This window comes from Equus quagga, chromosome 12 (genome assembly GCF_021613505.1).
Source record: "Equus quagga isolate Etosha38 chromosome 12, UCLA_HA_Equagga_1.0, whole genome shotgun sequence".
In the NCBI taxonomy this organism is placed as follows: Eukaryota; Metazoa; Chordata; class Mammalia; order Perissodactyla; family Equidae; genus Equus; species Equus quagga.
In genome coordinates, this window is record NC_060278.1 from 31,457,916 (window position 1) to 31,483,830 (window position 25,915).

Sequence of the window (25,915 nt, forward strand, 5' to 3'; positions counted from 1 at the left end):
TACAATGTAATAACATATTTGTCATTCATCTTACATTTTGGAAAACATTGACCTGTGTGAAAGTGACTTAATTTGTTTCAAGTATTTCTTCTCTATTAGTTTCTGTTTCCAAACCTGTCTTCAGCATTTTAGTGATGTTGTCCTTTTGTGATTGATGATACACTTGACAATTGGAGGAGATCAGATTATTTCTTTAGCAAAGGTTTTGAGAATTTATCATAAGCAGGTTATTGAGAATAGGGAGCACCATCATAGAAACTAAAAATCTACGTTCTTACCTAGTGAGACAAAAATAGTTAACTTTTAAATTTCTTTATGTAGCACTTGGATACGGTGTGTTTCAGAAGAGCCTGAAAAAGATAACTGGATTAAATTGAGTTCTTTCCCTCGTGGTGAAGCAGCGTAGCTTGCAGTGAACAGAGGGAGCGCCTGAAGTCAGGCCGGAGTGTCCGGGAACCCCAGTTCTGACGCTTGTAATATGAAATCATGAAAACTGTCGTCCTTGATGAACCAGAGTTACTTCTTAAGCCGTTTGGGAAAAGCAAATGAGATATTCTATGTAAAGTTCAGTGTCTAGCTGTTGAGTTGAGCAAATGCTTTGCAGAGGTTCCTTTGCAGTGCTATGCCACTGTATTCAGATTGTTTTCAGTTTCTGTGGTTCAGGATTGTACAGGGCTTCCTTTTTAACTAGTTACTGTTTATTTCTCCTGATAACTGTTGTCCTGGAACAAGATGAAATTAATGGGACTGGTCAAAAGTATATATATAAATTTGGGATTTATCAAATCCCCAGTTGGAGTTGTATTAGTTATGTAATTTTCTGTTTTTAAAAAATGAGTTACTGGGCATAAATGGGTTTCTATGTGTTAGCACATGGTTTCTGAGTCTTACAATGTTATCATGGTCACCAAATTAGTGTAAAGAAGAAATTTACTTATTGAAAAAACAAGTATTTCTTAGGTAAGTAAGGTGTAAATTATGGGCAGATTTCTTTAAACTAGTTAGACTCCAGAGGAATAAACACGTGTCTTGGAAAACTTGAGGATTTTGAGACTTCTTAGTAATTTTACTTTAAGAATCAGTTATATTCTGCACTTCAAGTTACCAATTTACTGTCTTTGTCGCTTTACAGCATCCTCCGGTTAACATTAAACTTCTCCCAGTGGAGCCACAAAGTAAACAGCTCATGACTTCTGATCAGGACGCTAAGGTCGTGGCTGAACCTCAGGGCCAGCGAGTCCAGGAAGGGAAAGACGGCGCTCATCTGGTAAGTGTGCGTCTGAGGCCAGGATTGGCTCGGTGCACCTCTCTTCTCTCCTTCTGGTGACAGATTCGATATTGGACTTAATAAATAGATCAAAATAATGACACTTGCATATCCTATGACCTAAATATAGGTGCTGTATTGTGAATAAATTTATGGGTGGCTTAGTAGAGGAAACTGTGAGTACCAGGTGATGGAGAAAACAAACAGCAGTTATAGCTCTAGATGCTTAAAGCTTTGGGTTTTAGATCACCAAGAAACATGCAGTGATTTATAAATACTTTAATAACAGTAGAGCTGTTGTGGTATATATTTAAAGAGTTAATTAGGACTATATTATAAGTTTTTCATTTTGAGTACTTTCATTTATTGTAAGAGTTTATCATGTCAAGCAGTATATTTAAAGTTCCTAAATGGCTTTGGGAAATGTAGATTTTTGTAATTTTCCCCATTGACTATAATTTTCCCTATAAGACTATAAGAATTTTACTTATGGTTTTCAGTCAGAGTTTCAAAATATTTTATATTTCAAGGCTGCTACATCAGTCTGGTCTGAATATCTCGCTGGATTTCTTTGTCATGTAAAAATGTGCTTTTCTTAGTGGCTTTTGTTTTGCTAAATGACAAATATAGTTTGAAAATATGTTTCTTTACGTTGCAGTGATGGTGTGTTTGATGTTTTCAATTTTACAGATGAATGGTCCCATATCTCAAAGCACTTCTCAGACAAGTTCCATCCCAGCTTTGAGTCAGGTAATTCAGGTCTGAGATTAATCACAGCCAAGGCTCACAGATGTCTCCTTATTTTAATGTAAAAAAATTAGAAAATGTTGATGTTTCCCAGAAAGGGCTGGGAGGACTGAGCTGGGTACAGTAGACGTCAGTACTGCATGTCCTCTCCTGGCTTCTGTGTGTGGTATGCGTCTGGTTCCACGGATGGCGGTGTGCCTGGTGTATTAATTTAAGGTCAGATATTCATCACAGTGTTTTTAATGGTTCATTGATTATCTGTTGTCTGTCTATGATTAGCTTTACGTTTTGATAGCCTGTGTTCTTTAAAGCACACAAGTCATAGTAAGCATTTACTAAGCAAATTAGTTTCACATTTTAGTTGAGATTAATGAAAGAATAAGGAGATAGAGACCATTGGTTTTTAAAGCCTGCTTTGTACCATTGTTCATGCGAATGGCAGGTGCATTTGGAGCCACTGCGAATTTAGGTTGGCAGTCTTCTAAGTGATCTTCTAAACCTCACAAAATTTAAAAAGTAAACCTTTTTTTATTAAAGTAAAATTTTAAAGTAATCTTACAAAATTTATAGTAAACCTTATCTATTCCCTCAGATTATAAGCAGTTAATGTAGAAATTAAAGGAGGGGATTGGATTGTTGATCTACTTTAATAAGGTAGAATTTTAAAAAGTGAAAGACTTCTCCAAACTGTTATATTTTATTGTTGTTATTCAATTAAGTATGTATTTTTTTGTATATTGTATTTTACGTTGATATTTTTAAAAATGAATTTTATAATATTTTAAGTAAAACCCAAATATAAGACCTCTAGTAGTCCAAGAGGGAAATTATACAGAAATCATTGAGAGATTTTAAAAAAGTTGGGGGGGGACACAAATCTCCCTCTTCCCCATGGTTGATTTGCAGTCCAACATAACTTTCAAATGTCTTTAAAACCTTTTGCAAGACATAAAACTAGATTTTGGATTCTATGTGGTTTTTAAGAATTATTTTGTGAGATTTGAGATAATACTTATCTAGAAAAGAAGTGAAACACCTGAGCCAGAATTCAGTATTTCATTTCTGTGAAGAAATAATTTGCAACTAGTATTGCCTACACGTGCTTTCTAAGAGTCGTTTTTTTTAAGAGTTAACATCCTATAACAGAGTATCATCTGGTGAGTTCTTGGTCCAGGCCTGCTAATCAGTACCCCTGGTGTCCCTTGGGCAGATCACATCTCTGATAACAGGTTTTATAAAATGTGGATATACTATTTAACATTTTTACAGGGTTTTGCACACTTTAGGTTTTCATAGGATCATTAAATACTAGAGCTGGAAGGTACCGTTAAGAGACCGTCTGGGCTCACAACGTGTGTCATTTAAAACTTTATTTAAAACTAACTTAAGCATCCTTACAGAAAATAAAAGTCTTGTTAAAGTGTACACACATTTTTGTGTAGTTGTAATCAATATATACGTATTTTAACTCATTTTTTCCCACATAGCATGCTTTCGCCTATATGTCATCTTGTACTTGCCCTGTAGTATTTTCTTTATTTTGATATGCCATTATTTCTTTAGCCATTTGGTTTTGGGGGGCATTTAAAGTGTTTATTTTTTTTTCCTGCTATTATAAATGGCATTGCTCTGAACATTTTTCTGACTGGCATTACTCATGGCGCACCTAAGTGCGTGGACAGCTTACTTTGTTTAGTGGCTCTGAGTGTTGATGCTCAGTAGTCAGCAGTTGTTAGGATTGGTAAGTGAGTATGCTTAGCAGTCTGGTTTAGGAACCAGTCTCTCTAAGGTCTAGTCTTCCCCCAAGGGTGGATGCAGTGTGAGTAGGAGGAGAGTCACCATAGAGATGTCCAAATGTTTGAATAATTCAGGAGAAGTTTGCATTTATCCAGTGATACATCAGTCATATTTATTATACAGCTCCCTGCCCCCCCAAAAAAAACTTAGTGAGTAATAACTATTTACAAGCCTCGCCAATCAGTGAGCACCAAAAAGTGATCTTAACTAGAGGAAACTGAGACCTGAACAGGCTTAAGTAATTTCCCCCAAGATTACTCAACTAGAAAGTGGCAGAACCAGTATTTGAACCCAGCAACTTGCCTTCAGAGTCCAAACTCAAGATGAGATACTTCATCTTTGGCATCTGTTATTTCATTTAAAAGGAGAAACAACAAACAGAAAATAATACCAAAACCAAAACCCAGCTCTTGTCAGCCATTTGCTGACGATTTGCATTGTCGCCGAGTGGTTGAAATTAATTTGAGATAAAGCTGGAGGATTTTAGGTGAGGAATAGTATGACATATTATAGGAACATTATTTTGACCTCATTATATTAAGAGAATGGATTGTAACGAGTCAAGAATGGAAGCAAAGAAATGAAATTTAGAAACTATCAGGTAATGAAGGTGAGAAATGATTGTGGCTTAGACTAGGATTGAATGAATTTCAAATTGATTTTGGAGGTGGATTCAACCACACCTTTTTGTAGATTGGTTGTAGAGATTGGGGCGAGGGAAAGATAAATCAAGCATAGCTGAGCAACTTGATGGATGATGGTTTCATTTATTTTGAGATGGAAAACAATGGAGAAGTAAAGGTTTGTGGAGGGACTGTCCACCTGGTAGAAATTCAGGCAAGCAGCGAAGTGGGCGGGTGGGACCCATTGGACCTCAGTGGAGAGGTTAGAGCCTGGGATGTAAATCTGAAATAAAGAAATAGATGTTTTTCTGTATTTATTATGTAGAAAAGACTATTAAAACTACTGTTATATATGGGGATTAGGGGTAAGCAGTTAAAAAGTAACTGAGTTACCATTTAGTATAAAATTTTTTTCCCCTCTGTAACTTTCTGCCCACCATTAAGGTTTTTATATCCTTCAAGAGCATTCTCAGCTATAACTGATATCTTCATTGATTCATCTTTTTCCTAGTCACCTGTAATACTTCCTATATGTATATTGATTAAAATTTATTTAAGAAATTATATTCATGTTATTTTTCTGAATGTTTCAAATTATAAGTTTTATCTTGGGAGTTTTAAGACCCATAAGGGCAAGAACTATGTAATGTAGGTCATTGATAATTCTCTGCAAGGCATACTTTACTTAAATTGGAAAGAAGTTTCATTAATATCAACATGGTATAATTGATAGTTTAGTCATTCATCCTAAAAACTTTATATATATCATATATATGTGATTTTATATATATTCTATGTATATGTATATGTATGTATATGTATGTGTATATATACATTTTATATATATCATGTATATTATATATATATATATATATATATATATATATGTATCTTTGTGGTTACCATGGGGATTACATATAACATCCAAAAGTTATAATTATCTAATTTAAATTGATGCCTGCTTAACCTCAGGAGCACACAAAAGCTCTACTCCTATAAAGTTCTCCACCCCTGGTGTCACAAATTACATCTTTATTATTTTGTGTGCAATAACGTAGGTTTATAATTATTTTTATGCATTTGCCTTTTAAATCCTGTAGAAAACAAAAAGTGAAGCTGTAAATAAAAATTCCAATGCTGGCTTTTATAATTGTATATTTACCTTTATCAGAGAGTTTTATTTCTTCATACAGCTTTGAGTTACTGTCTCATGTCCTTTCATTTCAACTTGAAAGCCTCCCTTTAGCATTTCTTGCAGGACAGATCTAGCAGTAATGAACTCCTTCAGCTTTTGTTTATCTGGGAATGTCTTAATTTCTCCTTCATTTTTGAAAGACAGTTTTGCTAGATAAAGAATTCCCAACTGACAGTTTTTTCTTAGAGTGTTTAATTATACCATCCCACCACCTTCTAGCCTGCAGGGTTTCTAATGATAAATTGGCTGATATTCTTATTGAGGATCTCGTGTACTTGACAGTCATTTTTTTCTTAGACCTTTCAAGATTTTTTTTTGTCTTTTGACAGTTTGATTATGATGTGTCTTCGTGTCTGTTTCTTTGGGTGTATCGCACTTGAGTTTGTTGAGCTCTTAGATTTGTAAATGCATGTATTTCATCAAATTTGGGAAGTTTCCAGCCATTATCTCTTCAAAGATTCTTTTTTCCCCTTCCTCTCTTCTTCTGGGCCTCCCATAATGTATATATTGGTCTACTTGATGATGTCCCGCAAGTCCATTAGTCTCTGTTCACTTTTCTCTGTTCTTTTTCCTTCTTCTCAGACTCGATAATTTCAGTAGTCCTATCTTCAAATTTGCCGATTCTTTCTTCTACCTGTCCAAGTCTGTTTTTGAAACTCTCTAGTGAATTTTTCAATTCAGTTATTGTGCTTTTCAGCCCCAGATTATTTCTCCTTGATTCTTGTTTATAATTCCCGTCTCTTCATTGATATTCTGTTCGTATATCATGTTCCTGGTTAACTTCAGTTTCTGTCCATGTTTTCCTTAGCTCTTTGAGCATATTTAAGATGATTGTTTTAAAGTCTTTGTCTAGTAAGTCCCATGTCTGAGCTTTCTCATGGACTAATTTGGTTCATTTGAATGAGCCGTATTTTCCTGTTTCTTTGTATGCCTTGTGATTTTTTTTGTTGTTTTTGAAAGTTTGGCATTTGATTATAATGTAACTCTGGAAATCAGATTCTCTTCTTACCCAAGGTTTGTTATTTGTTGATATTGTTGAAGGCTCTAGTAGTCTCAATATTTTGAGACTTTTCCAAACTATTTTTGTAAAGACTGTTCCTTGTCATATGTGTTCACTGAAGTCTCTTCCTTTAGCTTATGTTCAGCTAATGTTTTGACAGAGATTTCCTTGAATGCCACAAACTGAAATAGACAGTCAGCCAAAAAAACCCCCAAAGAACAAGAGAGAGTACCACTGCCTCTCCCAGTCTTTGTAGACTGGCTGTTTGCTGGGGTAGTCCCTTGCCGATTGGCTCAGCTTGCTCGGAGACCAGAGATCAGCCTGAGGTGAAAGCCTAACATCTTCTGAAGACTTTTTTGAGCGTACATCTTGCCTGGATGTGGCTTTCTGAATTCCCCACGTACTTGGCTGCTTTTGAATATCCTGATTTCCCAGAGTTTCACCCCAGCTTCTTCTCTGGTCTTTAGATGGTTCTTGCATGTCTCCACCTGTCATCTCTGCCCCAGGTGTGTGTGGGTCTGTAGCTCCCTTCTAGCTTTCATGAGCACTGCCTACCGCTTTTCTCTTTGTGTTCTGAACTCTGTGAGATCAGATGAGTGAGTCACTCCTTCAGGTAACCTCCAGCTAGGACAGAACAGATGTACATACTAATTTGCAAGTGCTGTTTACTCTGCTCCCTCTGGTTCCAGGAGGGGATCTGGGACTTGGGCTGCTGCCACCTCAGACCAAGACCACACCATGCCACAGAACGTTCCTGCCACATGGAGGGCAGCTGTTTCTTGATTGTGTTTTCTTAGTTGCTGTAAACCTATAATTGTTTTTTAAGAGCTCCTACAGAGTTGGTTCAGAAACTTCTGGTTGTTTTCTTGATATTGCTGTGGGAGAGGAGAGTTTGGAGCTTCCTAGTTCATCATTTTGCTTGACTTATCATAAAGTTTAAATGAAAACATTTTCTGGATTGTCTTTGTTGATTTAAATTGTTCTTCTAATAATATAGAAATACTGATAAGTTCTTAATGCATGTACATGTAATTCTTATACAAATATAAAACATGACTGCCCAAACCTATAAAATGCAAATTAATGACATTCATTTAGTCTAGTGGGTAATGTTTTGCTGAAACTCAAGCTGCTTCACCAAGTACTTGAGGTACTAGTTACTCAGAATTTCTTTATTGCCACAACCTAAACTGCTGAATGCCATGTAAATGATTTTCTACTACTTTTGCCACTTTATTTCTGTGGCACACCTTCGTGTCACCTGGCCCTCACTGGGCATGAATGAATTTATGACATTTTAAATCCAACTCTTTTTCAGTAGATTAGGTCAATTTAAGTATTGTCACATGGTACCACTGCACTCTTAAATCTATTTGCAGGCGTGGGCTGGTTATCTTTAAAATTTTGTGTTTGCGTCTTTTAATTCTTTCAGAAAGCTTGCAGATTCCCAGGGCACCACAAACTCCAGTTTGAGATAGTTGATGGTACAGACACTAAGACTTGCTGTTAGGATGATTTCCTAGAGGCGTGGGAAGCAACCAGCATGTGGGGTAGGAGACAGTTATTTTGCGGAATTGAGAGGGATGGCCTTAAAAAGGATGTGAGATTTGGTCAGTGGGAAGACCTGATAAATGGCTGAAGCAAAGACAGACTATGCTGGGGTTGGTCAGTTGGGTGTGTTTGGGATGAAATAGAGAAGATAAGGAGGATGGTATTTTAGAATGAGAGGCAGTTATGGTGGTGGGCTGGGGTAGGGTATGAGGACTTTGAAGTGATATTGGGGTTTTTTTTTTTTTTTTTTAAAGATTTTATTTTTTCCTTTTTCTCCCCAAAGCCCCCCGGTACATAGTTGTGTATTCTTCGTTGTGGGTTCTTCTAGTTGTGGCACATGGGACGCCGCCTCAGCGTGGTTTGATGAGCAGTGCCATGTCCGCGCCCAGGATTCGAACCAACGAAACACTGGGCCGCCTGCAGCGGAGCGCGCGAACTTAACCACTCGGCCACGGGGCCAGCCCCGATATTGGGGTTTTATTCTAAGTATTTTACTTAATATCTTCACAACAACTCTTTATGATGGGTACTGGTATTGGCTCCATTTTACAAATGAGAAAACTGAGATCAGGAAGTTAAATAATGTGCCAAAGCTAGACATGTAGTATAGCTTCACACGTAGTATAGCTTACACATGTAGTATAGCTTACACACGTAGTATAGCTTACACATGTAGTATAGCTTCACACGTAGTATAGCTTACACATGTAGTATAGCTTACACACGTAGGAAAGTGGACTGAGACTCACAGCTAGGGAGATGAGCTCATGAGCCTCCCTCTGTAACTGCTGCTGCGTGTAACTGCAACAGGTGAAGGGTGTGTCATCCTGGATGAAGAAGTGTTTTCATGTGGATAGTTTACTCTCTTTAGTGATAGAAAGAGCTGTATAACTTGGGAGGTCTTGCACTGTTCTGCCCTCAGTTCTTCATTCTCCTTACCTGTAGAATGGGGTTAATATATCTACCTTGGGTTGTTAGGAGTGTGAATTAAAGTGTGTAACGTAATGAAAATATTTGTGTACTTAAAATTTTGTGGCACATAGTGCCATAGAAAGTTATAATTATCATCATCATTTGCTGCAGTTTCAGTACCTGAACTTAAGTATATTCAGAAGTGTTCCTGTTGTCTTCATATTTAAGTAGAATTCGTATACTGCTTTCATAAAATATAAATAAAGCATAAAATATAGTGTTTTATAAAATGGAAGTAGGACTAGCAGGACTAGCCATAACTTGTAGATTAAAGTAGACAGAAAAATGTCTCTCACAGAGGAGTTAACAGGATTATTTTGTTTTTAAATATCGTATCAGAACCACAATAAGAAAAGAATTGCTTATACTGAGAACAATACTTACAGCTGTGGATAAGACCAGACCCATTGTGTGTGTCAGCAGTCCTGGACCACAGTGCCGGGGCTCTTCTTACTACTGCAGGAAGAAAGGGTTTAGGGGCTTTTGAGGGGCTTCCTGGTATTGGACTGGTGGGTGTGGAATTTCTTTCTCTTTTTCTCTTGTTCTGTTCTTTTTCTTAATTAGAATTTTCAGACATCTGCAGAAGTAGAGAGAATAATAAAATGAACCCGTGTACTCATCATGAACTTGAACAATTACCACTCTCACATTTTGCAACTTTTGTTTCATCTTTTCCTCCCCTCTACACGCCCTTTAAAAAGATGTTATATATGTATGTATTTACTACTGCTTTATTTGCTGGGGTGTTTTAAAGCAAATCTCAGACAATGTGCCATTCACCGTAAACATACCAACATGCTTCTCTAACAGACACCAGTTCCAATTGTGCCTAGCACAGTTATTCCTGAACATCCACAGACGTCATTTCTCAAAGGCAGAAAATTAGGTACAACTATAAGTACCTATAAGTTTTAAAGAAAAAATTTTTTATTATTGTTTCCTCTGGGGGGTATACCTGCTAACTTCAGTTGCTGCCATACCATGAAATACAGTTTAGAGAATGCTGAAGCACTAGAGAAAGCGAAAGTGTGAAATTCCTTCTGGCTAGGATAATTTAGTTATTTTTTATTGAGTTTATGAGAATAAGAAAAGTAATACGAAAATTTTTGTTGCTATTCTGACTCCACATGCTATTTGGGTTTCAGTGCGTGGAGTAGGATGGCTGTTAAGCAGGGTCTGTTATGATTAGGATTTTGGATTTGAGTGGCAGGGACATGTGACTGCTGTGCAAGGGGTTATTTTTGGTGTCTGGGTGTCGGCTTCTTGTCAGAAACCATAGAAAGTTAGTGAGATGCACTTGTGGAGGCTCAGAAAACGGCAGGCGTTATGTGAGTTTTTCAAGTTTCGAACATGGGTTGTTGCTTCAGCAAAGAATTAAGTAGTGAAAATGACAATGAAAAAACTGGCCTTTTACAAAAATCTGTGGAGGAGAAGGAACCGGAGAACAAGATAAGTAAAACTTTATCTTCATTATTTGATACCCTTGAAGGTGAGGAGCTTCACAATGTTGGACATGGAGCCAGCGGGGCAGCTGCTGGAGCCAATACACGGACAAGGGCTTGTGCAAGGCCTGGGCACAAACAAGGTCACAGACCAAGACAGTTGTTTAACTCTTTTTCCTTTTCAATGTATAAGTTCTTAACTAGGTATGAAAATTTAGATGAGACTGACAAGAACCCAGATACAGTTGTTATTGAGCAGGATTGTAAAAATGCCTGCGGTACTCGGTGTGTGGGCACTGACAGTAAATGGGGTTTCTCTGAGAGTGTTTGCTCTGAAGATGGCGAGTCTCTTTCCTGTGTCCTGGTGCCTTCCTACCAGGGCATGCGGGAAGTAGCCCTTGTAAATTACCATTTGTGCCGTTGCCCAGCCACCTGTGAAAACTCTGTGATGGAGAAAGAAGTAGCCATAAATGTTCGCATCAGCAGTGATGATGAGAATAACTCTTTAGGTATGTCTGGTAGGGAGACAAAGGATGAAAACCGTATTTGTGTTGATCACAAACGATGTAGGAATTCAAGAGAGAGCGAGTTTTACAGTATTTGTGTTGTAGATGCTGACTGCCTGGATGTTGAAGACGAATTGTGTACTCGGGTATGTGGAGCAGCTGCAGCAGAAGAGAGTCATTCAGCTGTCACCTCTGAGGGGACTCGCAGAGGGGCCTGGCCAGCAGATAACACTGCACAAAGGCCAGGGGAGTTAGAGGCACTGCAGAAAGAGCTGTCCCCAGAGGGCATGCCGGGTGCAAATGAAATGAAGGAAGTCTTTAATGAGAAAACTAAACTTAGTTCTGAGCTTGTGACTGACAGTGACCCACCCTGTAAAGTAAATGCTGATGACACGCAGGCTGAGTCTTTCAGGGCCAGCACTTACACCAGGTTCCCTGAAGATTACACAGAAAGTAATGCATTACCTAACGTCGGCATACTCCCTGAGTTACATATTAACATAGACGTGCTGGAGTCTAGTGTGTGTGCAGTCCCTAAAGAAAGAGAGAGCTGTAGTTCAGAACTAGTAAGTCCGATGGGTGATTCGAATGTTAATTTAGTTAATGACACTTCAAATGTGGAAAAAAATGGTGAGTCTGGGACTGTAACAGCTAGTGTAGATCAGAATTTAAACTCTGAAAAGGAAGGAGAAAATAACTCTGTAAAACCACTAAAAGATAATCATTGTTCCACCTTAGATATTAACAGATCAGCCAGTAGTCTCCTTTCCATAAATCTGGATAGAATTAATTTAAGTTCAAGAAGATGTATCACTTCATTGAGCTTTGGAAATGAGCATATTCCCATTCATGCTAATTTCCAAGAAACAGCCCCTAACAGAATTGCTGGTTCCGGACCTGAACACCTCCTGGGGCCAGTGATTGAGGAGCAGCACTGGGGGGACTATAGCCTGGAAACTGGGAGCATCCAGCTTTCAAACAAAGGAGAGTCGTTTTTGGAATCTGAAAATAGATCATCTTATCAAGATGAGGATAAAATTAGCATTTTTGAAGATGAAGGTTGTGGTAAGAGGGCTTTTGAATGGAGACCTTCGTGTCAGGTAGATCTCTTTGTAGGTGCTGGGGCCGGCAAGGTCCAGGCACAGATCTGTGATTTAACTCATGCAATGCGGGAAACAGAAGAGGAGAGAATGTTCCAAAGAATAGACACCATGGGACTCAGAAGTTCACAGGAAGCGCCCTCAGATGACGAGTCACTTGATGGCGCCAGATGTCGTAAGAATAACTTTATTTCCTCTGCATTTATTTTCACTTGCACTGAAGAAGAAAGTGAAACAGGCCTGAATTATAAAGCAGAAGGTAAAATGTGTGTGCATAGTTCAGGGAGTGACCTTGACAGATTAGAAAGTGCTGAAAAAGAATCACAAAAAGCTAATCCCAGAGAGAGAAGTAAAAATGATATAGAAAATGTCAAATCAGACTCTAAAACAACCTTTGACTGGGAAACAGATACCCTAAAATGCAAGGCAGCACCCATTCAGGATGTACTGGCTTGTGCTGGTTCTAGGATAACAGAAATCCCTGATTTTGAAACAAATCAAATAGAAAAAAATAATGAAAGCCATAGAGTGAGTGACTACAGATGTGAAGATCTTAATCTTGTACCACCTTTAAACCAAAGTTCGAATTCAGCTGTACAGAGGTCGGAAGTAGAGATTGACTCTGTTAACAGTGATAGAAATCTGGGACTGAAGCAGGTTTTCTCCGAATCAGCCAGAGAAGTTTCTGGTGGCTTTGGTAGTGCGTCGGGGGTGAGCGAACCAAAACTAACAGATAAGGAAGAAGAAAAGAGACTTTATTTGGAGAAAGACAGCAGTGATCCCAGCATCGTCGACTGTGTAGGTCCATGTGGGGCAAGCAGACATGCACAGCACTGCACACAAGGAAATGTTGAGCCCACCATTAAAGGACCCACGTTAAACAGTGGAGTGGATTTTCTGGGACGCCCAGAGGTGATTTTTGGAAAAATGGAGTTGTGTGACACTCTTGAGGGGCATTCTTGTTTGGCTGGTGTCGATTCTGCCCTAGTGGACAGATACACAGCTGCTCCTCGTGATATACTGCAGGTAGTTCCTGTCATCCCAGGTGACAGCAGAGAGGACCATGTTTTATCATTCACAGAAGATGCTGTACATATAGCTGAAAACCCCTCAAAAGGGGATTTGCAGAGCTTCCCAGAGAAATTGTACTCCCAGTGTTTGAATGAACTTTCCTGTTACCCGATGGGAGGCTTGTCAAGCCAGATATTTTCCGAAAGACTGGCAAATGGTTGTGGATATCAAGGGGGCTGTCTGTGGACTGGTACTGTTGCAAAAGGCGGGTTAGAAGATGAACAGATGTTCAGTGACGACCTGCGCAGTGAGCGGCAGGACTTAGAGATCACCTTGTTTTGGATGGAAAAGCCCCCTCATCAGCCTCCAGTGGCACAAGATGGTGTTATTTGGGGATGGCAAAACAGAGGTGGACAGTTAGTAAGTATGTTTCATCAGTTTTCATGATTGTGCTGGGATATGCTCATCTCTCATTTTGATTGCTTTTAACTTAACAAAATATTTATTCTAAACAATTGGCACTTGTTTGAATGTTTATATAAGGCTCTGGCTCTGAGTTACTGTGGCGTCGATTTAACTATTTCCAAATTGGAGAATATGAATTTAATTCACTGTTTAGTATATTTAAACCAGAGTTTGTGTGTCAACTCTTGTTAGCCCCAAACCCTACACTGCTGCTGGTCAGACGCAGCGTTGTGCAGATGTCTTGTGTGTGTGGACATTGTGTGGTGTGCTCGTGAGTGCTGCCCTGCCCGATCCCTGTCCTTCCTCATCCCCTGCTCCTTGTTAGAGCAGAACACATATTTCACCCATTGGGTGTTGAAAGGCGTCTCTGAAAGGTCACACTTGCAGAGTATAGATGAATTAGAATCTGACTTACCACTACTTTTGTATGGTACCTGCCTAAGGCGGGTAAAATTTGCTGCTTTAACTGGCTTTGAGATCTTGATTCTGTGTCCTTTCAGTCAGAAGCTTTTCAGACCACGGTGCTCACGATGCTCGTTTGGAAGAGGCTTCACAGATGATTCTGCAGTGGGCAGCCAGTTTGAGCTTCTTTTAGGAGTTCTGTAATAAATGCAAACATTTAGCAAACAGGAAGTTAGTCTTGCTCTTCAAGCAGTCCCTTTGGACATGTGTGATTGAAAGGGTGTACTTGTAATAGCAAAATTACCTCTATTCAACCAGTAGTTTCTTATTAGTGGGTTTTTGTTGCATTAAGTGAGAATAATTATTGATACTAGTAAGGAGATAGATGTGGCTGAAATGTTGATGCCTGTTATTTGTAAATAAACAAGTAGAGATTAAGTCCTATAATTTAGGGAATTATCCACCACCCTCCTTCTTTCCTTTCGAAGCCCACATTTGGGAGTCTTACCAGAAAGAGCTATGTTCGCATTAATCAGTTTTGTTCCTTCAATAGTTATAGAGGCAAAACACTACAAAATTAGGCCTTTAAATAGTACATATGTAATTGTTTACAAAGCGGGGATGATTGGTAGTTGGCTTGTCTGTGCTTGTCCCTCAGCTTAGAGTGCCTGGCTTCTGTTGCTGTCCTGGTCTTTGGCCTTGAAGTGACATGCGTGTGACTTCCGGATTAGCTTTTTAGTTATGAGACCACACCCAGATGGTGTTCTGATCTGACATCTTCTGTTTAGTGATGGTGCTTTCTCTTCAGAGCTCCAATTCTCAGAGTGCTTGTACAGACATCATTTTCGTAGTAATCTTATATAGCAGCTCTTACTCCATTTTGCAAATAAAGAGCCAGAGATATGAGACTTCATGACTCTAAGGCCAGTGAATCACTCTGAATTATTAAACTTACTTAGTGGTAAATCCAGGAATAGTCCCTGCTCACTTATCTCAGCTGTTTTATATTCTCCACCTACCTTTCCCCTTCTATGATATTAGTTACTCTAGTTCCTACTCAGTAACTTGTCAGTGGGACCATTCTGTCCCATGTCCAGAAGACACAAATTTATGAATTGGTAGGTTATTTTTATTTTAATGGGGCACAGTGTTTGGGGGTAGGAGAGTTTCTTTAGAGTGTCGGAATTTAGGGATGCTGTACTCTTCAAAGAGTAACATTGGTCATTTATGTAAAATTGCTTAGGAGTGTGGCTGTTAGGGTCCACTCACTGCTGCTTCTAGCAACCATTGTTTAGCCGCGAGTGTTCAGTGGAGAAATAGGACTCAGGCAGTCAAGCAGAAGAAACTTGCGTTGCTGGTCATCAGTTGGAGTTCATATGACTGCAAGAGAATAACCACATTTTAAAGAAATATGTTTAATACAAGTTATTTCTCATGTGAATTACAAGAATTTAATGAACTCTTGATAAATGTTTTATTTTTGCTGATAGTAGAACAGTCTTCTAATTATAGTCATTTTCATGAGCAAGTTACTTAACCATTCTCTGCCTTGGTTTTCTCATTTGTGAAATGGGGGCAGTGGTAATAACCCTCATGGGTTTGTCATGGTTCAGTACAATACATGCCTAGAGCATGCCTGGTACCCAGCAGGCTCTTTAGTGTCAGTTGTCATGGCATTAGCTTGTAATTATAAGTCTCTGTTTTTTCATCCCTTGTCACATGTCAGAGTATCTCTTGAATACTGGTTAACTGCTTAAAATTGCGTTGTCTCTAATACTAGATTTGGATTTGAGTATTTACTACTTAAGAAGTAGTAAATTACATAAGGATAGGGTTCTATTCAGTTGTAGCATAAAATCTTTCACACTTTGTCAAATAGTGGAAAATAGAATTTTCTGAGTTACTACTGTTTTAAACATTTATTCCTTCAGCATATTTCTCAAGCACCTCTATACTGAGTTCAGGAGTGCTGAGTATTTGTGGTACAGGGTGAACAAGACGGACATCCAAGAGTTTTTGGGCTGGTGGGAAAGACAAGACGCGTTCTAGCAGTGTGAGTGCTGTGGTGGCTCTCAGATTTGTTTACGGGCAGTTCGCTTCCAGGACGGTGTGTGATCTCTGTTTGTGAACTATAGTCAGTGGCAAAAGGTGCTAAAAATGGAAAAGACCAATGTTAGCTCATGTTAGGAATTTAGAGAATGTGTCGTATGTACGTGAGATCAGGGGGTCAGGTCCGTTGGTGGAATAGCACTAACATGGGAGAGCTTGGTGTCTGTTGTGGCGTGGTGGAAAGAGACCCGGTTTAATCAGAAAAGGTGTTTACGCAAGTGTTGAAATAAGAAAGAGAATAGAGACCTGAGTTTAAAAAGAAAAACGGTTTAACTGCTGAGGAGGGTAGTGGTGTCTGAGTCGTGGAGTGGCTTCTGCGCCGCTGGGTGTGCTCATGAGGCCAGGGGCTCACCGTTCTGTCCTGTTGCCTAGTGCTGTGCCTGGCGCTTGGTGAGCATTTGGGAAGCGTTTGTTGGAGAGAGGAGTGGATGAGAGAGACAAAGAAACAGTGTGCAGAAGCAGGGGCCAACAATGAACCGGGAAGTTTAGAAGTTATGTGAGAAGGGAGACTGGAGAGTCATTGCTTCTTGAGTATAATATTCTTCAAGGAGAAGGGGAACCTTAATTTCTGCCCTATCACCAATACTTAAAGAATTCCAGATAGGTGCTCACTCAAGCATCTGGTTTTGTGGGCATGATGTTTATTGATTGCCCTTGCTTCCTAGGTGTGAACAAAGTATATCCTGTAACCACATCAGCCTCTAATCTTAATTTCAGGAATAGTTTTGTTTTTCACTGCAAGCTTTAATCACCCTAGCTAGAATGAATTTATTCTCTCTTTTTAAGATTGTTAATCTATATGTTGTTTCCTCGATGGCTCATCATGCTGCTTCCTGATCCTTTTCACGTTTGGAGGCAGCATCGGGGGATATCTGCTCGTCTCTGGGGTGGTGCAGGGAGGCTGCACTCAGCCTAGAGCTCCTGCCTGGCACTGCCCAAGGGCTTCTGGGACCAGGACCCTTGTCCCTCCCTTTGAAGCTCTGACCCCTGCATAGTGGCGTCAAGGCTTGTGATAGCTGGGACAACAAATAATTTGGCTAGGTTTGCTGAAGGATTGTAGCAACAGGACTAGAGTTAGCTTGGGGAGCAGCTGCCTCCCCTCCCCACCCAGGACATCGACTTTTCTTTAGACTTGGGGAGCCACTCAAGGTTTGTAAGCAGAAGAAAATCAGGGAGTGGCTGTGGATTTAATAAGGTACGCCAGAAAAGACCTCCAATTCCCAAAGGAAGCAAAGGTGTGAGCCGTGTGGATATCTGGGAGAGTGTTCTGGACAAACAGGCAGGAAGAGCAGAAGTGCCTGGTGTGTCTGGGACAGTACGGAGGCTGGTGTAGCTGAAAATGTGCAAGGTCAAGAGGTGGCCACACCAAGCACCTCTCTGACACACCTATCAGAAGACCTTTGTTCTTCTGAGGAACTTTCGTTTTCTGTGACCTTTGCTTATGTGAATGTTTGAGCTTTATTTAAAAATTTTATCCATCTATATTCTATTCAGATTTGTAAATCTGTGAATTGTGTTGAGTATTCTAGAACAGAGATGATAATTGGATCACCACTTATTTCTCTGTTACACCATTGGTAAGGCACTGAAATCTCATGAAGGCAGGGACCCTGTCTTTCATTCCTATTTCTGGAGAGCCTTGTACTTAGTAGGAACTTAAGAGTAATAGTGAATTGAGTTCTGAATGCATCAATTTTTGTTACTTTTGCACCTGATTTCATCCCACAAGTATGTGCAAATAGATAGATTCAAGTTTTTTTAGTGTAAATTCTTTATAGAGATGTGTTTTAACTCTGAATTAATAAGTAAAATTGCATTTGATTGGAATTTGGATACAAATGTGTATATCAAATTTTTTCTTAGGTACCAACAGCCAAGGTATCAGAGCTCAACCCTAATGCAAAAGTGTGGGGGACTCACATGCTACATGTGGAAGCAAGTAGTGCAGCAGACAGCGGTGTGAGTGCAGCTTGGGAGGAGACGCACGGCCGTCGCACAGACAGCGGCCAGGAGGGTGAGTGGTGAGCTGAGGGCGATGAGGAGTGGCTTTGCCCTCAAGGCTTTGTGTTTGTTTCTTTTTAATCCTCCTTTAAGAAATTGTTAATTAAAATTTGTGTCATGGTTTGTAATGGTATTTAAGAGCAAGGAGATCTTTCACAATCAAGTTAAAAATTCGAGTAACTGCAAATGTAAGCTTTTCTTTTGTTTTAACAGAAAGTTACTCTTCTAATCCTGCCTTTTGGGGTAAAATTCCTAATTGTAGGATTGGATGCCAATGGTGATGGTGACAAAAGTCATGACAATGCAGCACTATCAGATTTACAGGAGTCAAACCAAACAGCTATGAACACTTTGGCTCTGGATCACTCAGAATATGAGTCTCCACCTGAAAATAGCGAAACAGGTAAAGGTATTTTATGAATTCATTTTCATATAGTGTGTGGACTTTTTAAACTTAGCTTGTTAAATCTTTCCCTAAACGTGCATTTCATCGCTTCCTTTGAGTCTGCTTTAAACTCACTGATGTGGATACAGAGATGAGTTCTGGTTGGGGAAGGTGTCATGGAGTGTCTAAGACCTGAGCAGTTCCTGAAAGACAAGTCAGATTTAATTAGGAGAAGCAGAAGATGGGCTGTAGGGCAGAGTGTCGTAAAAGTACAGAGAGGGAACATTAATGTTGAATTTTGACGCTCGAACCCTAAAGGACTTGGTTCTTCGTGAAAGAGGTATTTAAAGCTATTTTCAGAAGAAGGAAAAGAACAAGGAGAAGACAATAGTTCTCTTGTGGGGGCTAAGATATGGACCACCAGAGAAATGGCGTATAGGTGATGGGACATGGATTGCTCACGTCTGATTTTGTTTCTGCCTTAATCTGAAAAACCAGGCTTTTCTCTTTTTTTCCTCTCTTTTTTAAAGATTTTATTTTATTTTTTCCTTTTTCTCTCCAAAGCCCCCCAGTACATAGTTATATATTCTTTGTTGTGGGTCCTTCTAGTTGTGGCATGTGGGACGCTGCCTCAGCGTGGTTTGATGAGCAGTGCCATGTCCGCGCCCAGGATTCAAACCAACGAAACACTGGGCCGCCTGCAGCGGAGCGCGCGAACTTAACCACTCGGCCACGAGGCCAGCCCACCTCTCTTTTTTTTCTTTTTCAAGGAAGATTCGCCCTGAGCTGACATCTGTTGCCAATCTTCCTGGGTTGTTTTTTGCTTGAGGAAGATTGTCCCTGAGCTAACATCTGTGCCAGTCTTCCTCTGTTTTGTATGTGGGTTGGTGCCACAGCATGGCCACTGACAAGTGGTGTAGGTCTGCCCGGGAACCGAACCTGGGCTGCCAAAGTGGAGTATGCCGAACTTAACCATTAGGCAACAGGTCCAGCCCCAAGACCAGGCACCCCAACAGACCTAAGGGGCAGGCTGCACTCTGATTATTAGCAGCTGGATGGGGCAAGTTGAGTGGAAGTAACTCCCCTAAATTGGTAAATATGAATTGAACATGGAATGTGTTCCATCTCCCAGATGTTTCTATCTGAAAATACACTTGAGTTAGAGAAGAAGGTACATGAATGAGAAGGTATGCCCTTCCTTTCCGTCGTTGTTACGATCTTACTACCAAATGGTCTATGACCTATGAAAGGTACATAATAAGCAACGTGTAATGTTTGGCATTAAATGTTTGTTTATTTTCCCCCTTCAAGGGTAACCTCCTTGAAGACCTTGTCTTCACTGTGGATAATTCAGCCAGCGCTTGTTGAGTGCCTCCACTGGCTTCTGTAATCACTGTGACCCCCCCTTGCACCCTCACTTCCTTCCTCACTCTGCCTGGATTACCCAGACTGTCATTTCAGTTATTTTCTTGCATCCAACTTCCTTCGTAGTTGGCTTAGCAAATGCCTCAAAATTGTTTAAATATAATGCTCTACCTTCTGTGTGCCTATTCCTGAGCAGATAGATAAATGCAGCTGAACAAAAACGTATAGCGGTGTGGAATGGTCTCTTTTTAAGTTCGTGATCACAGACTTCCAGCGGCCCGCAGCATGGCCCCCAGTGCTGCTGTGTGGCCCAGTGAAGTCACTCTCCTGGACAACTACTTTATACCTCCTGTTCTCTCCTCAGACCCTAGAACTCTCCTCTTTGTTATTTTTGCATATAGAGCATTAGTGAAGCATCATTGATGTACAATAAACATCACACATCCAAAGTGTATTATAGCTTTTCTGTAAGTTTTATTTTCCCTAGCTAAAAACGCGCTATTCAGTGCACTATAGAATTGATTTGCTGACTCTTCCATTCCTCATTGATTTCTCTACTGGTTTTGATAAGATGTCTATGCACCTGTAAAACCATTACCACAGTCAAGGTAATGAACATATCCATCACCGTGAAAAGCTTCCTGTGCCCTCACTCCTGCTCTCTCCCTGCCCCAGGCAACTACTGATCTGCTTTCTGTCACTGTGGGTTAGTTTGCATTTTCTAGACTTTTATGTAAATAGAGTTTTAGAGTATGTGCTCTTTTTGTCTGGATTCTTTTACCTGACTTACTAATTTTGAGATTCATTCATGTAACATTCATAGGTCGTTCCTTTTTATTGCTAATCAGTATTCCATTCTAGTGTACACCAGTTTTTTCATTCACCTGTTGATGAATATTTGGATTGTTTCTAGTTTTTGGCTATCACAAATGAAGCTACTGTGAATAGTTATAAGCAAGACTTTTTATGGACATTATGTTTTCATTTCTCTTGGGTAGATACATAGGAATGGAGTAGAGTGGATCATCTTGTAGACGTGTGTTTATCCTTGTAAGAGATGATAAAGCTGGGTCCATAGTGGTACCTTTGTTTTCCCATCAGCAGTGGATCAAAGCTCCAGCTGCTCTACATGCTTACCAACGTTTGATATGGTCAGTCTTTTTAATTTTAGCTGTTCTAAAAGATAGGTAGTGGTTTTTATTGCAGTTTTAATTTGTGTTTCCCTAGTAACTAATGCTGGTCAAGCAACTTTTCTGTGCATATATTTTTGGTGAAGAGTCTGTTCAAGTCTTTTGCCCATTTTCTTATTGGATTGTTTTATTATTGAGTTTTGAGAGTTCCTTATATGTTTTGGACACGTCTTTATCAGATATGTAATTTGCAAATACATTCTCCCGGTCCGTTGCTTGCCTTTCTGTTCTCCTAACAGTATCTTTTGAAAAGTAGAACTTTACATTTTTTCATATAGTCCAATTTGTCGGGTTTTTTTTCTTCTAGGGATCTTGTTTTTGATGTTATACCTAAGAAACCTTTGCTTAATCCAAGGTCACAAAGATTTCCTCCTAGAGGTTGCATAGTTTGAAGTTTTACATTTTTTAAGTCTGTGTTCTGTTTTCAGTTAATTTTTTATATGATGTGAGGTATGGAGCAAATTTTTTCTTTCCACGTGGGGAGATGCATCTGTTCTAGCACCATTTGTTGGAAAGACTCTCATTCCTCTACTGCATTGCCTTTGTGCCGTTGTCAGAATCATTTGTCCCTACGTGTGTGGGTTTATTTCTGGATTGTCTCTTCTGTTCCATTGATCTGTTAGTCTGTTTTGACAACAGTACCACATTGTTTTGATTACTGTAAATGATTCTTAAAAACAGGTAGTGTTAGTCTTCCAATTTTGTTCTTTTTCAGAGTTATTTTGGCTCTTAGTTCCTTTCCTTTTATATACAAATTAGAGTGAGCTGGTCACTGTCTATAAAATGCTGAAATTTTTGTTGGGATTGCACTGAATCTGTTGATCAGTTGGAGAGAATTGACATCTTAGCACAGTACTCACGAGCAAGGTGTACATCTCTACTTGTTTAGGTCTTCTTTAATTTCTCTTCGCTAGATTTTTTAGTTTTTAGTGTACAGGTCTTTCACATCTTTTGTCCAGTTTATCCTTAAATATTTCATATTTTTTGATGCTATTCTAGGTGATTTCTAAAAATTTAATTTGCAGTTGTTTGTTAGTAATCGATAGAAATATAATTTTTGTAAATTGATATCATACTGTGAAAACTTGTTAATAAGCTTACTTACTAGTTTTAGGAACTTTTTGTAGATTCCATTGGATTTTCTACATAGACAGTCATGTTATCTGTGAATAAATTCAGTTTTATTTCCTAGCCAATCTGGTGCCTTTTATTTCTTTATCTTGCCTGATTGCACTGGGTGGATCTTCCATTACAAAGATGAACAGATGTGGTGAGAGTGAACATCTGACTGACCTTAGGGGGAAAACATTCAGTCTTTCACCATTAAGTAAAATGTTAGTTGTAGTTTTATGTATAAGACTTTTATCAGGTTGACAAGGTGCCTTTCTATTAGGATTTGCTGAGAGTTTTTATGAGGAATGGTTGTTGGAATTTGTCATGTTTTTTTCTATCTATGGCAACAAACATACATTTTTTATTTTTTAGTGTGTTAAGATGAATTACATTGATTGATTTTTCAAATGTTTAACCAGCTTGCATTCCTGAGATAAGCCTCACTGAGTCATGATGTAATATACTTTTGATATATTATTGGATTAGATTGGCCAGAATTCTGCTTTGAGTCTTGACACCTGTGTTCATGAGACATATTCATCTGTAGTTTTCTTTTGTATAGAGTGGCTGATAATACTCTATCCTTTTAACATCTGTAGAATCTGTAGTCATCACATCACTCATTCCTGTTGCTGGCAATTCATGTCTTCTCTTTTTTTTCACTCTAATTGATCTGAGTAGAGCTTTGCCAATTTTATTGATCTTTGCAAAGAATCAGTGTTTGGTTTCATTGATTTTTCTCGTTTTTCTTCTTCCCATTTCATTACTTGTCTTCTGATCTTTAGAACATACTTTCTTCTGGTTACCTTGCGTTTAATTTGTCCTTTTTCGAGTGTCTTAAGATAGAAGTGAGCTCATTGATATGAGGCATTTCTTCTTTTCTAAAATGGCTATTTAGTTCTATAAATTTCCTCTTAAGTACTGTTTTAGCACAATCGCACAAATTTCGATATGGTGTGTATTTTGTTTTTTTAAATTCAGTTCAAAATTCTTTCTAATTTTTTTTTTATTTTCTTTTTGATCCATGTGTAATTTAGATGTATGTTATTGGGACCAGCCTGATCCTGTGGTGGTTGGGTTCACGTACTCCACTTCGGTGGCCTGGGGTTCACAGTTTCAGATCCCAGGGGACCTACACACCACTCTTCAAGCCATGCTGTGATGGCATCCCACATACAAAGTAGAGGAAGATGGGCACTGATGTTAGCTCGGGGCCAGTCTTCCTCACCCAAAAAATAAAAAAAAAAAAAGTATGTGATTTAGTTTCCAAATATTTGGAGATTTTTCCAGGGAACTTTTTAAAAATTGATTTCTAATTTGATCTTGTGGTCAAAGGATGTATTTTGTATGACTTGAATCCTTTAAATTTATTAAGACTTTACTATGGCCCAGAATGTGGGCCATCTAGGTAAGTGTTCCCTTTGCACTTGAGAATGTGTATTTTGCGCTTGTTATGGGGGTGTTCTGTAAATAGCAATCCTGTCTAGTTGGGTGATAGTGTTGTTCAAGTCTGTTCTTTCTGGTTTCTGCCTGCTTGTTCTATTGAGTAAGAAAGGTGTCCTATCTTGAGTTCATCTGTCTGTCCTGTTCTCTCAGGTTTTGCTTCATGTATTTTGGAGCTTTGTTTCAGGACTGTTATGGCCTCTTGCTATATTGACTCCTCTTTCATTATAAAATGACTTTCTTATCCCTGGTAATTTTCTTTGCTCTGAGTTTACTTTGTCTAATATTCATATAGTCACCTCGGCTTTCTTGTGACTACTGTTAGGGTACATTTTCTTCAACCTTTCATTTTTAACCTCTTGGGATCTTTATATTTAATACAGTACATTTCTTTTAGATAACAGTTGAGTCTTGCTTTTTTTAAAAAAAAAGTTAAATCTTACAATCGCTGCCTTTAATTCAAGTGTTTAAAACGTTAACATTTACTGTGGTAACTGATACAGTTAGGTTAGAGTCTCTCATCTTGCCATTTGTTTTAGAACAATTTTAGACTTAACAGAAAAATTGAGAAGATTAAGTACAGAGCGTTCCCGTAGATGAGGCATCCAGTTTCTTCTCTTCCTAAGAACTTACATTAGTATGATACGTTTGCCACAGTGACTACACCAGTATTGGTACACTTACCTAGTACCCTTTTCTGTCCCAGGACACCACACTACATTTAGACGTCATATCTTCTAAGGCTCCTTTTGGCTATAACAGTTTCTCAGACTTCACTTGTTTTTGATAACCTTGATAGTTTTGAGGAGTACTGTACTCTTTTTTTGTACTGTACTCTTCTGTTGAAATTTATATGATGTTTTTCTCATCATAATACTAGTATTAGGGTTTGGGTGCAAAAAGACCACAGAGGTCAAGTACCATTTTCATCCCATCATCTTGAGGGTACATAGTATCAGTATGAATTATCACTGTTGATGTTGACCTTAACCACCTGGCTGAAGTAGGTTTATTAGATTTCTCAACTGTAAAGTTAATCTTTCTTCTCCCGGTTCCCATATTGGACTCTTTGGAAGGAAGTCACTGCACAGCCTACACTTAAGGACTGTCCCCTTCGTGAGGGCAGAGAAGCTATGTAAATAACTTGGAATTCTCATGAATGGGCATTTGTCTCTTCTCTGTCATTTATTCAACCATTGATTTATATCAGTATGGACTCATGGGTATTTAGTTTATACTTTGAGTTATAATCCAATACTATATTATTTTTTTCTCAGATGTTCTAGCTTTGGCCATTGGAAGCTCTTCTAGTTGGTTCCATTTGACATGCCCCCATCAGCGTAGAGTTTTTGCTGTTGTGTTGATCTTCTTTTCTTTTCTTTCTCCCTGCTCCAGGTCCACAATCAGCCAATTCTCCAAGGAACCATGGTTCCTGTTATTGGGAAATGATTTTTTTTCTTTTGGAGTATGATTTTTTAATAAGTAAAACTTCATACTTATCCATGTAGTTACCATCTCTGGCACTCTTTATACTTGTGTTTAAAGCCAGATCTCCTTCTTGTACCCTTTTCTTAAAGATTGGCACCTGAGCTAACATCTGTTGCCACTCTTCTTTTTTTTCCTTTATTCTTCTTCTCCCCAAAGCTCCCCACTACATAGTTGTATATTCTAGTTGTGAGTGCCTCTGGTTGTGCTGTGTAGGACACTGCCTCAGCATGGCTTGATCAGCAGTGCCATGTCCACACCCAGGATCGGAACCGGTGAAATCCCAGGCCACCGAAACAGAGCACAGGAACTTAACCACTCAGCCATGGGGCTGGCCCTTTCTTGTATCCTTTTGCTTCCGTCTAAAGGACTTCCTTGGATATTTCTTGTGGTGCAGATCTGCTGTGATGAATTATTTCAGCTTCTGTATATCTAAGAACATCTTTATTTTACATTTCTTTTTGCTTGGTGTATAGAATTCTGGGTTATCAGATTTTTTTTTTTTGTCAGCCTTAAAGATGCTGTGCTGCTGTCTTTCATTTGCATTATTTCTCAAGATAAATCTGACGTCATCCTTAAATTTGTTCTACTTTGTATAGCCTTTTTTGTTATCTTGCTGCTTTTAAGATTTTTCTCTCTTTTAGTGGTTTTGAGTGTTTTGATTATGATGTATCTTAAAGGTAATCTTCAGGTTCCTGTAGTTGGTTTTCATTGAGCTTCTTGGATCTGTGATATATAAATGTTTT

The 25,915-nt window shown here is 38.9% G+C and overlaps 1 protein-coding gene across 10 annotated transcripts in view; it reads left to right on the forward strand.

The window, feature by feature from the left end:
• LARP4B (La ribonucleoprotein 4B) overlaps positions 1–25,915 on the forward strand; it is a 90,066-nt gene that overhangs the window by 25,103 nt on the left and 39,048 nt on the right. For 3 of the 10 annotated variants that reach the window (XM_046678422.1, XM_046678423.1, XM_046678425.1), the window contains exons 2-5: positions 1,133–1,267; positions 1,958–2,017; positions 18,051–18,201; positions 18,451–18,591. In XM_046678422.1, coding sequence (XP_046534378.1) covers positions 1,187–1,267; positions 1,958–2,017; positions 18,051–18,201; positions 18,451–18,591 — 433 coding nt within the window. In that variant the 5' untranslated portion in view covers positions 1,133–1,186. Of the gene's footprint in view, positions 1–1,132; positions 1,268–1,957; positions 2,018–10,433; positions 13,632–18,050; positions 18,202–18,450; positions 18,592–25,915 lie in introns of those variants that run through there. The other 7 variants (XM_046678415.1, XM_046678417.1, XM_046678418.1 and 4 more) reach the window with 4 other exon arrangements.